The 13,798-nt window shown below is 46.2% G+C and overlaps 1 protein-coding gene across 1 annotated transcript in view; it reads right to left on the reverse strand.

The window, feature by feature from the left end:
* The window catches only part of Slc4a5 (solute carrier family 4 member 5), a 78,008-nt gene that overhangs the window by 33,842 nt on the left and 30,368 nt on the right, over positions 1–13,798 (reverse strand). Inside the window, 8 exon segments of the mRNA XM_085840509.1 lie at positions 1,847–2,035; positions 2,652–2,806; positions 4,457–4,544; positions 5,752–5,909; positions 6,631–6,686; positions 7,635–7,730; positions 8,640–8,792; positions 9,603–9,763. Coding sequence (XP_085696635.1) covers positions 1,847–2,035; positions 2,652–2,806; positions 4,457–4,544; positions 5,752–5,909; positions 6,631–6,686; positions 7,635–7,730; positions 8,640–8,792; positions 9,603–9,763 — 1,056 coding nt within the window.

The following is a 13,798-nucleotide window of genomic DNA, read 5'->3' on the forward strand; positions in this document are numbered from 1 at the left end:
ATGGTTAGTGGGAACTGTCAACTTCACAGGATCTACAGTCATTTGGGAGATGGGTCTCTGTGTATGTCTGTTGGGGATTATCTTGACTTTGTGGATTGATTGGGAAGACCCATCTTGACGAGGGTAAGGCTGCTCCCTGGGCAGGGGATCTTGGACTGAATAAAATGGAAACAATGAGATGAGAATGAGCCAGTGCTTAAGAATGATCCAGTGCCACTATTGCATATGCCAGCAAGATTTTGCTGAAAGGACCCTGATATAGCTGTCACTTGTGAGGCTATGCCAGTGCCTGGCAAACACAGAAGTGGATGCTCACAGTCAGCTATAGGATGGAACCCAGGGCCCCCAATGGAGGAGCTAGTGAAAGTACCCACGGAGCTGAAGGGGTCTGCAACCCTATAGGTGGAACAACAATATGAACTAACCAATACCCCCAGATCTCATGTCTCTAGCTGCATATGTAGCAGAAGATGGCCTAGTCCACCATCATTGGGAAGAGAGGCCCCCTTGGTCTTGCAATCTTTATATGCCTCAGTACAGGGGAACGCCAGGGCCAACTCCTGCACTTTGACTTTCCCAGCATGAGGAGCTGTTACCTAAACTTCGAACCTTTCTCCCTTCAGTTGCTTTTGTCAGAGAATCTTATCACAGCGGGAAAGACTCAGCACACAGCTTCATTCCCAACGGCTTCCTTTGCACAGAGCCCTGTACTTCTCTGGACTTCCCTAAACCTAGGTCTACCTGGGTGACTCCAAGAGCAGCCAGGGAACTCAGGCCAGGAAATTTTTTTCTTGTTCCCCAGAAGAAAGAAAAATGAAGCTTTAAAAAAATAAGATTTTAAGATTTTGCTTCTTTTTAAAAGATACATTAAATCTCCAACCTCTGGTATACTTGTGAATATGATTTTACTTAGAAAGTCTCTGGGTTGAGAATGAAGCTCAGCTGGTAGAGTGTTTGCCTGGTATGCATGAAGCCCTGGTTTATAAGACAAGCATGGTGGTGCCTGTGAATTCAGCACTGGAGAGGAAGGGGCAGGGGCACCATCAATTTAAAGTCATCCTTAGCTATAGCAAGCTTGATGGCAGCCTGGGTTACTTGAGACCACAAAGGGGCAGGAGAGGGAGGCAGGGAGGTTGTAATTAAGTTACAATGAAGTCATTAAGAATGCTTTGATCCAGCCCTTATAGAAACCGGGCAATACTATCCAAAGATATCACACAGGGACAAGGCCATGGAACTTTATAGACAAAAACTGAGGTGACACGAGAGCCAAATCAAGGAGCGCTATGAGACTCCTGGCTGTCTTTCAAGGAGAGGAAGGAAGGACGTTCCTAGAGGCTAAAGGCAGTGGTGCACTGCTGGCATCTTTATTTAAGGAGTAGGGTTGAGATAGGGCCTCACACTATATAACACAGGCTGGCCTGGAACTTGCAACAATCCTCCTGCCTCAGTCTTTCCAGTGCCGGGAATTAGAGGTAGGATCCACAAAAGCTCTGCTTGTGACATCTCCATTTTAACCTTCTGATCTCACACTCATGTGAAAATGGACGTCAGTAATTTTACACTACCGTGCTTGTGATACGTTGTTTCTGCCGCTATAGGATACAATTACTAAAGAATGCCTAGAGAAATGTTTCGGTTCCTTCCTCACGGGTGGGATCCTTCTCTTCATCTCACCCTACACAATTCTGTCAGAGCCACACGATTCACCAGAGAGCGGAACGACTGCAGTGGTCAGACCCCGTCCCTAGGGGGCGCTGCACACAGCAGCGAGAGGATCGCTAACAGGACCGGAAGAAGGAAGGGTTCAGGACAGCAGGCTCTCTGCCAGGTGTGGAGCGGGCACCTTCCGGTCCAGATCAGCTCCTCCCCGATTTCGTGCATAGCTGGCATCTCAGCTTCGTCGCCACTGCCCACTCCACCGGCCCCGCTGCCTCCAGCCCCTCCGCCACTGCCGCCTCCTCCAGCCGAGGCTCCGCCTCCGCCCACAGAGCCATTCATTTGGCCCGGCTCTGCCAGAGAGAACACAGATTTCCTGAAAGAGAAGGCAGATGGGGCAGAGAAGGGCTCTCAAGGCTGGGAAGAGCCCAGTCCCTCAGGACTGTCCTCTTCCCCCTCAAAAAACAAACAAACAAACAAACAACCCAACCTACTATCTACTATCTTGAAAAGCGGGGGAAATGAAGATGGGGGTGTGGAGAGAGCTCAGCTGTTTAAAGCATTTGCCACACAAACAAGAGGGCAAGAGCTGGGTTCCTAGAAGCCATTTGATGATCAGGTGGACAAGGCAGCCACTTGGAATTCCAACACAGGGGAACCCCAGAACAAACTAGAACAAGACTACCCAAATCTGTCTGCGGCATTGGGTTCACTGAGAGATTCTGCCTCAGTGAATAAGGTGGAGAGCAAAGAATTCCCTGGTGCCACCCTCAGGGCCTCTACATATGCACCCACACATATTCAGACGTGAACGCACATTGCACATACCACAGAAAGACAGAAAATGATTCAGTAATGTGCATCCCCCTACACAGCCCCCACTCCTGACTTTAGAGCTGTTCATAAGTGGCCATGTTGGCTTCTGATTTGCTACAGGGAGAAGAAAATGCCGATGTGGAGTCCCCTCTGTTGCTCTTATCCCGAACACACACCTCTTGTCAGCTGAGGGGACTTTCTTGGGTGGCTCAATTCTGATGTTTGGGTCCCACTCTCCAGGGGGAAGGACAATGACCTCGTCTAAAAATTCATCAATCCCTGCGATCAGATCTTCTCGGTTCCGAGCTTTATAAGCCACATCGCTGAATAGCTGGTGAGGAATGGAGAAGGATAAAAAAGCAGAAAGGAGAAAAGAGGGCTCAGTCCTCCCCTCCTAGGAGTGAGCACATCACAGCTATCTTTAAAGGAACCAATTCTAGCCATTTCTCAGGATGCCCACTTGGTTCCAGTTGGTGGATAAGGACAAAGGACAGTAAGGGAAATAGGGAACAATAGGAAAGAGCCAGTTCCAAGAGCAGGCAGTCATCTGAGATCAGAAACCCACGCCTCCAAGATACATTAGAGACAAGCAAGCATAGGGAATAGCTTACCAACCTGGGACTCCTCTTAATGTGGGCTACCTACACTCACCTCTTCTAATAGTGCATTTGGCAGCCTAGAACCTTTATACTATACTATGTACACATATGCCTTTCTGCACATATACCTAGCAATTTATTAGCAACCTAGGGCCCTCGCCTGCACTGAGCTGTACACACACTCCACTCTGAACAATGGAACTGTCTCCTCCCCTTAACAACCATCAAACATAGATAGATTCTATTCAATGACACTCTTCTTGTGTCTGGATAAGAAACTAGGGACATCCTGAGCTAGGTTTGTATAATAAATCAAACTTCTTATACCTATGCAAAATTAGGTATACTTATGATCAAAATCAGATGTGTGATGGGAAGGGACATTCACAACAGAAAGATAGTCATATCATTTAGTCTGTCATTTAGAGAACCACCCATACTAACAATCCTCCTTCTTCTGAACCCCATAAAAACAAACCCCAAACAATAGTTGGGGTCCCTGGGTACCCTCACTCATGTGGCCCACAGTCACTCTTGACTGTACCTGACCTGTTCTGTCTCTTTGCTTTGAATCAAGTCCCCCTACTGCTTCTGCAAATCTTTGTGTGGCTGTATACCAAGTCTTTGAGCAAGGACCAAGGAACCTGGGCACGCTCATCCTAGACGCCAACCCCAGCTAAGACCACCGTAGGATGTCTGCTGAGTTCCCCCATCTTCTTCATTTCTGTTTCCCACAGAGCAAGCACGCAAGAAAACCTCTACAGAGCCCAGTTTGAGTCCAGTTTTCAAATCCATTCATTACTGCCCATACTTTTACCCTGGAGGGGGTCAGGCTACAAAAAGACTTGCAGATTTGGTGGGGTTATGCATGTATTTAAAGACCTCCAGCTCCCCAACGCTCTGGGGACAGAACAGGACCCTTAGGCTCCTCCCTGTCCCAGGGAGTGTATGGCCTCTAGCTCGGGTCACTGCCCTGGCCCTTGGGGGAGTGCACACTTTGAGCTTACACTACTGAACTTCCATTAGCTTCCAGAAGGCTAGCATCTCAGGATTATGCCAGTCTACCTGCCTCCTGTTCACTTAGTTTTCTATCTGCAGAGCCTGCCCTGGCTCCCCAGGCAGACAACACATGGTTAATTCTTTTTTTTTTTTTTTTAATCATCTCATTATTGCAGATCTGTCCCTCTCTCTGGAAAGGGCTTCTAAATTAGAGAGGGTCTGGTTCTATTCTCAGAATCTCATAATCCCGAGTTCCCTGGTGCACAGCAGGGGCTCAGAGGTGCTTGTTAGATAATTGGTGATGACAGGGAGTGGGGGAGGCTGTGCCAGTGCAGCAGCCATTAGCACTCACAAAGGAGTGCGTGCTTCATATCTTCACTTACATCATCCACCATGAGGGTTGCGATGGCTCGGCCAATCTCATTATAGGACTTTGCTCTCCCGGAAGGTCCTAGAAGTATGAACAGAAATCTGCAAAGAAGATGGAGGGAGAAGAAGAAATAAAGTGGAAAAAACAGAAACAGGTGAGGAGAAGATTTGTTGGGCCTTCTTTTTAACCCCCTCCTTTGAATTGTTTAAAAATCATCATTATCATTATTACTTTTAATTATGTGTATGTCTGTATGGAGCCATGTGCATGTGAGTGCAGTGCCTGAGAAGGCCAGAAGAGGGCACTGGATCCCATGAACTGATATTGCAGTTAATTATGGGCCATGCAACATGGATACTGGAACTTAGCTCAGGTTCTGTGCAAGAGCAGGAAGTACCATTAACCACTGCATCATCTTTCCCCCTCATTATCATCATTATTATTATTTACTATTATACTTATTTATTATTGTTGTTTGTTTGTTTGTTTGTTTGTTTTAAAGACAGGGTTCCGTGTAACCCACGCTCAAACGCTTTATGTTGTCAAAGATGATTCCGAATGCCTGATCCTCCTGTCTCGCCCTCCCGAGTGCTAGGGTTCCAGGCTAGCCACAATCTCTGGAGCTTCCTTTTTACATCGATCTAGTTATCTATTTATTATGTGTATGTGTATATGTGCACACATGCCACTCCATACACACCACAGCAAACATGAAGGTTTGGAAGACAATTTACAGGAGTCAGTTTACCACGTGGGTTCCAAGCTCACGTTGTTTAACTTGTTGACAAATGCCCATGGAATCATCTCGCCAGCCTCAGAATCTCCCTTTGACTATTTTATTTGGTGAAGAAATATTTCTGCTTCTGCCCTAACTGGCCTTTCCTGGGAGCATCCTTACATTTGCATTGCTGCCTGGGCCACTCAGCAACTTTCTTCCTGGCTACTGCCTCCCCCTCCAACCCTTCTCTCCTTTTTTGTGAGGATCTTACTGTTGCCCTGGCTGGCCTGGAACCCACACAGCTCCACCTGCTGGGTGCTGAGAATAAAGGTGAACAACACCATGTTGGGCTCTATAATAATGGAAAAGGGCATCCTTCGAGACAGGGTTTCTCTGTGTAGCCCTGGCTGTCCTGGAACTCACTCACCAGTAGACCAGGCTAGCCTCGAACTCAGAAGTCCACCTGCCTCTGCCTCCCAAGTGCTGGGATGAAAGGTGTGCGCCACCACTGCCTGGCACATCCCTGCTTTCTAATTGCATGGGGAGTGGCTCCCTAGAGACAGGTGTGGTGATACTTTTCAGGGACTCACCTGGTGGGGACAGGCACCTCAGTCACCCCTCCCAGCATGGCAGACTGGACAAGACGAACAAATGCAATGAATGGCTGGTCCAGGAAGTCCACCTCGCCCACGAGCACGTTGGAGGCTTCTGAGTCCTTGGGAATCTTCTTCATGAATTTGTTTTTCCGCTGCTCCGGGAGGAAAATGACACACCCAAGAAGACCTGGCATGCTCATAGTCTCACTTCAGAGAACAACGGAGGTCTAGCTTTAAAATCTCCCCAGGAGTTGTGTGAACCAAGCAGTCGGAGAAGAGCCTAGCCTGGGCTTGCTGAACCTAGCTCTCACCTGCAGCCTCCTTGTTGGAACAGATGTAGCCCTTAGTGCTTAGTGGTAAGCCACCCAGCCCTCCCTCCAGGCCTTCTCCTTTGGCAGTGGAGAGAAGTCTGTCTGTTTGCCCTCTGCCCTGCCTCCTCACTCATGGGAATCTCTGGACCAGTCTCCAAGGGTTCCGGGTGTTCCCATGTTTCCAGGCTCCCCCAAGGAGACTTCCTAGGAACTTATAATCTTTAGTCTTTTAAACTGAGACCGTGAGTGGGTTTCCACTCCAGTGCCACTGGCTACCAGTTGTCCAGGGCAAGAAGGTCAGACATATGGAGTGACTGGATCTAGTGTACCAGACAAGTCCTCTGCTCAAACTACTCCACCCTCTGTCTTTATGACTTCACATCTCCAGAGTTGTCTGACGATGAAAATGTCCTAGGGAAGGTTACTTATAAGTTCTTCTTAGTCTTGGGGGGCTTCTGTTCCCTTGTGGGAGAGAGGTTTTCAAGGGCTCTCTGCCCGTGAAACCAAAGGCTTCCTCCTCCTTCCCTGCCTGCCTCTGCAGTCCAGGGCAGAGCTCTCCTACCTGGTCTGTGTTTGGGGTATGAGAGATGTCATTCATGCTTCTACTCTGGGCATGACCTAGGAGAGAAAGGAAAGCAAGCCTATCAGGGGAAGCCAGGCTCCTGCCAGCTCTTTGACCCTGGCCCTGAACCTCTTATGGCCTCTAAGTTCAGAACCACAACAAGTCTCCCTTCCCTCGGTCCTGCAGCCCCTTCAGCCGGCATCCCCATTCTCCTTCCCTGCAGGAGCAGTGTGCTTGGACAAGAAGCTAACCTCCAGGTTCTGCTGCTTGCTAATCATTTCCTCCACTATAGCATGCTCTCCTCCAGCTTTCGGTCCCACCTCCTTAAACCTCACCAAGGTGCCTACGCCAGACACAGCTCTGTGCTAGCTCAGACGGAAGAGACATAGAGGTGTATTTTCAGATGAGGTTCCAGGCATCACTAGGCTGGAACTTGGTGAGAGAGACCAGTCTCACCTCTAGCCCTCAGGCTGGCCTGGAATTCACTGTGTAACCCAGGCTGGCCTCGGACTTGTAGCAATCCTGCCTCAGCTACAGCACCCAGCAAGGCTTCTGTTTTAATTTGCTTGTGGTTTTTGTGGTGCTGCAAATCAAACAGGGTGCTTTAAACATGCAAGGTCTCTAATGCGGAGCTGCACCTCTACCCCTAAGGCCCCGCCTTTAATGCCTTTCCTAGGAAACCAGAAACCTGTTTCCTCACCAGAAAACAGGACAAAATGATAAAGCCATCAAGAACAAGAGTTTTGCCTGAAATCAATGTTCCGAGGACATGAGATCAGCGCTGAAGAAGCCAGGACTTGGCTGCACTCTGTCTGGCAAGGGGTACTATAGTGGTAAATCAGGCCCAGGCACAAGCCTAGGTTTAGGGGGAAATCTGTTTTCTCCTGCTGGTGTCTTAAGCAAGCTAGCTCCTCAGCTCTACCTTCTCCGTCTATGGACATGGGGACAGTCCCCAGCTGTCACAGCCCGCGTGCTGCTGTCCCTGATTGGCAGAGAACACTCACACAGATGACCATAGCTGGTGCTTTGCCGAATCCTCAGGTCCTCAGTGGAGCGGTGCAGAGTTGGGCCTGCTGAGGGGCTCCGGGCAGAGCTGCGGTCTGGGAGGGGCAGGAAGGCACATAGCTCCAGCATCTCTGTAGCTGCAGCCTCTCTGGCTAGCACAATGACTACATCGTTACTTCAACTAAACAAAGTCACGACAAGATACATCTCCCCTTCCAAGAATAATGTTTAAAGGAATAGAGTGAATAAGATTACACAGGATTGGGGCTGGAGAGATGGCTCGGTGGCTAAGAGCACTGGTTGATCCTCCTGATGACCCTGGGAAATAGTCATCCAGTTGGAAAGGAGATGGAATACAGAGTTGGCTAAATTAACACTGGGTGCAGCAGACAATCTACCTTCATCTCCGATTCTGCTACCTGTGGCTTCTGTGTTTGTCTGCTGGGTTTGTCGGGCCTAGAGCCTTCAGAGGCCTAGAGTGAATAGTCTTCTCTCCCCAAAGCCCCAGGCTTTGCTAACAAGAATGGTATACTAGCACACTGGCACACTTGAGGAGACCTCAAGGCTCCCAACATCTTATGTGTGCCACACTCTGCAGAAGTTTCTGGCTTCTCTTGTCTTAGTGGAAAATTCTTTCCTAAGCAAGCCATCCCTCCAGGCATTCCCTGGTGCTGTGTGCTGGGAGATTCTGGCCTGCCCCTCCTTCCCAGGATGCACTCCAGATTAACAGATCTCCCAGGTGTCAAGACACATTTGAAGGTCTCAAGCCATTGCAATGTGCAGTATGGGCTGTGAGCTAACCATTCCTAGAAACTACTGTGTTCTGGTGTCAGGAACAACATGGAGTATGGCTGGGGTCCCTCTTGGACTTCCAGAAGAGGAGACTGGAGGAGAGCCCAGAACCTTGGACTTTCTTCAGGATCACGAAGTCTGGTACTTCCAGCCCCCAAACTGGGATCACCTGGTCACATGCCCTGTGCCCACCAGCAAGCAGCCCTACTCACTCGTCGTGGAAACCGACTTCCCGATGTCTGCAAGGGAACGGTGGATGGGCTTCTTGGTTTGGTGACGATGCTTTCTCAGGAGCACGTAGCTGACCCTCTCCCGGAGCTCAGGTCGCAGAAGTCCATCCTCTATCTGCTTCTCAATGACATCATCTGGATGAGAAACAAACAAGTTGGACCCATGTGGGAGAGAGAAAGAGACCAAGGCTTTGAGGTCTTGCTTCTTCTGGGCTATTCCTGGAATTGAGACTGAGTAAAGAGGTCAGGGATTTGAGAATAGTCCTGCGGCGGCTCTGTCATTTACTTTCAGGACTGTCAACCCCGATATCATCAGGTATAAGGTTCTGTATCTGTCTCCAGGTATGTGCATGTGTGGACAGAAGTCTCTGCTCCTTTTATCCCCATTGTGAAACATGCTTTAAAGAGGACCTATGAAAATGCACAGTGATTTCCATCCCCCAAATGAATTCTTTTTTAGAGAAGAAATAGTTACAGCCAAACTAAATTTACTAAGTAGAATAAAACTCACAGGGATGTTTAGGGAGGAAAAAGGAGACAAGCCACCTCCTCGTTTGACTCCATTAAGTGGGGGCTAGTTTTCTTTTCTTTTTTGGGGGGGAGAATAGAGCTAGTTTTCAAAAGAAGAAAGACAGTCCATTTTCCTTTGAAAAGAAACACATTGCCATGGCAACACTCATCTCTGCCCATCCATCCCAGGAGCCCCTCTCCCTGGCTACTGCCTTGCTGAGTCACATTTCAGGGATGCTCTTTTGCTAGCTGTTGGTGGTCTGCATACTGTGTATATTAAAAGATATTGGACACTGCCTAGACTGTGCCAGAATCAAAATCCTGCAGAATCAGACAAGTGTTGAGATGGCCAGTCATACAGACTTGCAGGTTGACACGGGGTTGGAAGAATTGCCCTGGTTTACCGGGACCACAGCAGAGATGTCCTGGACTCACCTATGATCTGTGGTAGGGAGCAGCTGTCCAGATCCAGTAGCACTGTCCCTGTCTGCAGGCAGGTGCGGAGCTCAAAGAGACTGTGCAGGGACAGCGTGGACACATGGGGCTTGCTCCATCGTTCTCCTCCTTCCTCTACCTTTTCTTCAAATTTTATCCACCTGGAAGAAGGAAGAATGGGGTTCAGTGTGGCCAGTACCCTCAGGAGAAGGCTATTCCAGGTCAACCCAGTAGTGTGGTGTAGCAGTTTCCATTGAGATTGAAACATTCTATCCTGTATGAAGCTCCTTCAACAAGAAGGCAAAACAACTCAAAATAGCTTTAGGAAGTCCCTGAAACTGACCAGACTCACTAGGCCCCTCCCTTTCAGAGTAAGCAATAAGAGTTCTTCTCAGATGAGCAGAATTGAGCTACGAAGAATACTTCTTTTTCATTGTTTTATTTTTTAAGATGTATAAGAAATAAATGTAATAAACCAAATACATGGACAAAAAAAAATACAAGAATCATATGATCATCTCAATGGAAGCAAAAAAAAAAAAAAAAAGAAAAGAAAAGAAAAAGTCTTTGATAAGATTCAACATGCTTTCTTAACAAAAGCCCTAGAACAAGTAGGACTGTAGGAAACATATTCCAACATAATAAAGGTTATGTATGACAACACATGACCAGTATCACCCTAAATGAATGAAACCCCATTAAAATTAAAATTAATAAGCCCCCATTAAAATCAGAAATGGGAGAGGACTGCACACTCTCCCTACTGCTCATCCATAATGTGATTGAAGCATTAGCAAAAGAAGGGATACAAATGGGAAAATATTAAGTCAAATTATTATTATTATTATTATTATTATTATTATTATTATTATTATTTTGGCTTTTCAAGACAGGATTTCTCTGTGTAGCCTTGGCTGTCCTGGAACTCACTTTGTAGACCAGGCTGGCCTCGAACTCAGAAATCCGCCTGCCTCTGTCTTCCAAGTGCTGGGATTAAAGGCATGCGCCTCCAAGCCCGACTGTCAATTTATTTTCAACTGAAGAATATATTATCTTATTACCAATGTTCCCAAAATTTGACTAGAAAAATTGTAGAAATTATCAATAATTTCAGCAAATTGTTATGATACATAATTGACTTATAAAATTTACCAGTCTTAATGGCTATGAGTAACAAGCATGCTGAGAAAGAGATCATGGACATGCTCCTCTGCCCAGTTTTTCAAATAAAATAAAATATTTAGAATATACATAACAAAAGAGATTTAAAAAAAAAAAAGAAAACCCTCTACAATGAAAACTTTAAATGTGTAAAGACAGAGATTGAGGAACATAGTAAGCCATGGTGGCACACGCCTTTAATCCAAGCACTCGGGAGGCAGAGGCAGGCGGATTTCTGAGTTCAAGGCCAGCCTGATCTACAAAGTGAGTTCCAGGACAGCCAGGGCTATAAAGAGAAACCCTGACTCAAAAAAACTGAAAAAAAAAAAAAAAAAGAAAACATATTAGATTTTGACAACCTCCCAAGCATACAGCTTGGTAGAATTAACACTGTGAAAACTGACCTTCCTATGAAAACAATTTACTGATTCAATGAAATCACAATCAACATCTTCATCTCCTTCTTCACATAAATAGAAAGAAAATCCTCAAACTGATATGGAACAACAAAAGACCCAGAATAGCCAATTAGTCCTAGATAAGTGTTTGCTTCTATCCACTCTTTTCCTTTTAAGTGCTAAGTGCATCTAAGACTCCAACTTTTATACAACTGTTTCCATTGAGTCAATTTTGTTCAATATTAAAACGGCTACTTTAGCTTGTTTCTTGTGATCATTTGCTTGGAAAATTGTTTTCCAACCTTTTATTCTGAGGTAGTGTCTGTCTTTGTCACTGAAGTGTGTTTCCTGTATGCCGCAAAATGCTGGATCCTGTTTATGTATCCTGTCTGTTAGTCTATGTCTTTTTATCGGGGAGTTGAGTCCATTGATGTTAAGAGATATTAAGGAAAAGTGATTTTTGCTTCCTGTTATTTTTGTTGTTAGAGGTGGAATTATGTTTGTGTGGCTATTTTCTTTTGGGTTTCTTGAAAGATTACTTTCTTGCTTTTTCTAGGGTGTAGTTTCCCTCCTTGTGTTGGTGTTTCCATCTATTATCCTTTGTAGAGCCGGGTTTGTGAAAAGATATTGTGTAAATTTAGTTTTGTCATGGAATATTTTTTTTCTTCTCCGTCTATGGTAATTGAGAGTTTTCTTGGGTATAGTAGCCTGGACTGGCATTTGTGTTCTCTTAGGGTCTGTATATCTGCCCAGTATCTTCTGGCTTTCTTAGTCTCTGGCGAGAAGTCTGGTGTAATTCTGATAGGTCTGCCCTTATATGTTACTTGACCTTTTTCCTTTACTGCTTTTAATATTCTTTCTTTGTTTAGTACATTTGGTGTTTTGATTATTATGTGATGGGGGAATTTCTTTTCTGGTCCAGTTTACTTGGAGTTCTGTAGGCTTCTTGTATTTTCATGGGCATCTCTTTCTTTAGGTTAGGGAAGTTTTCTTCTATAATTTTGTTGAAGATATTTACTGGCCCTTTAAGTTGGGAATCTTCACTCTCTTATATGCTTATTATCTTTAGGTCTTCTCCTTGTGTCCTGGATTTCCTGGATGTTTTGGGTTAGGAGCTTTTTGCTTTTTGCATTTTCTTTGACTTTTGTGTCGATGTTTTCTATGGTATCTTCTGCACCTGAGATTCTCTCTTCTATCTCTTGTATTCTGTTGGTGATGCTTGCATCTATGACTCCTGATCTCTTTCCTAGGTTTTCTAACCCCAGGATTATCTCCCTTTGTGATTTCTTTATTGTTTCTAGTTCCATTTTTAGATCCTGGATGGTTTTGTTCCTTTCCTTTGCCTGTTTGTGTTTTCCTGTAACTCTTTAAGGAATTTTTGTGTTTCCTCTTTAAGGGCTTCTAGCTGTTTTCCTGTGTTCTCCTGTATTTCTTTAAGGGAGTTATTTATTTCCTTCTTAATGTCCTCTATCACCATCATGAGAAGTGATTTTATATCTGAGTCTTGCTTTTCTGGTGTGATGGTGTATTCAGAACTTGTTATGGTTTCTGTTGTTTATGTTCTTACGCTTGCCTCCCACCATCTGATTATCTCTAGTGTTACCTGCCCTGGCTATATCTGACTGGACCCTGTCTTTCTTGTGATCCTGGCTGTGTCAGAAGTCCTCAGAGTCCAGCTGTCTCTGCGATCCTGTGATTCTGGGATCCTGGGATCCTGATCAGAGCTCCTGGGAGTAAAGCTGCCTCTGGGACCCTGAGATCCTAGTGTGACCAAGCCCCTGAGATCTTGTGATCCTGTGATCCTCTGATCTTGGGTGCATTAGAGCTCCTGGAAGTGAAGCTTCCTCTGGGTTCTGTGAGACAGGCTGCAGAGTTTGGGTCCAAGGTCTGCTCAGGGCACCTGCTCAGACCGGAAGGAACCAGTGCCACTGGTTGGGTGGGGTTCCTGTGTTCCTGGATCCCACTAGTCTCAGTTACTCCCGGTGGTGTTGGAAAGATGTTGTGTCCTCCTCACCTCTGATCCTATGATCCTGGTGTGCTAGAGCACCTGGGAGTGGAGCTTCCTCTGGATGTTGTGGGACTCACAATAATTTTTTTTTAGTCTCAACTGAATCCTGGTTACTACTGGTTACTTTTAAGTGCCCCATGTGGTTTGCTAGGAACAGGGGAAATGTCGCCAGACAAAAAGTATCTCCCTCAGGGTGGGGAGATGCTTGTGCCAAGGAAATGTTTGCTGCATAAACATAAGGACCTGATTCAACCCCCAGTATCCCAGATAAATATCCAGGTGGGGAGTGTGTGCTTATAATCCCAACACTGGGAGAATTACAGGGGATCTCTAGGCTTGCTGGTCAGCCAGACTAGCTAAATTGTTGATCCCCCTGGTCAGTGAGATGTAGAGCTCTTGAAAAGCAACACTTGAGGCTGACTTCTGGCCTCCAGATGCCTCTTCACACATCTCACAACTGCCCCAAGATGTGTCCCTCAGGTCCTACTACACAGGGGCTGGGGGTCCCATGCCTTCCACTGTAGAGTTCAACTGTGAATTCACATTCAGGTTAAAGTCCAGATGTCACCTGGAGAAGGAAGGCGCTAAATCCAGCTATGTGGAGGAGTTTGTCCTCTCAGGAAATCTAG

This window comes from Mus caroli, unplaced genomic scaffold (genome assembly GCF_978045245.1).
Source record: "Mus caroli unplaced genomic scaffold, Mus_caroli_1 scaffold_7, whole genome shotgun sequence".
Lineage (NCBI taxonomy): Eukaryota > Metazoa > Chordata > Mammalia > Rodentia > Muridae > Mus > Mus caroli.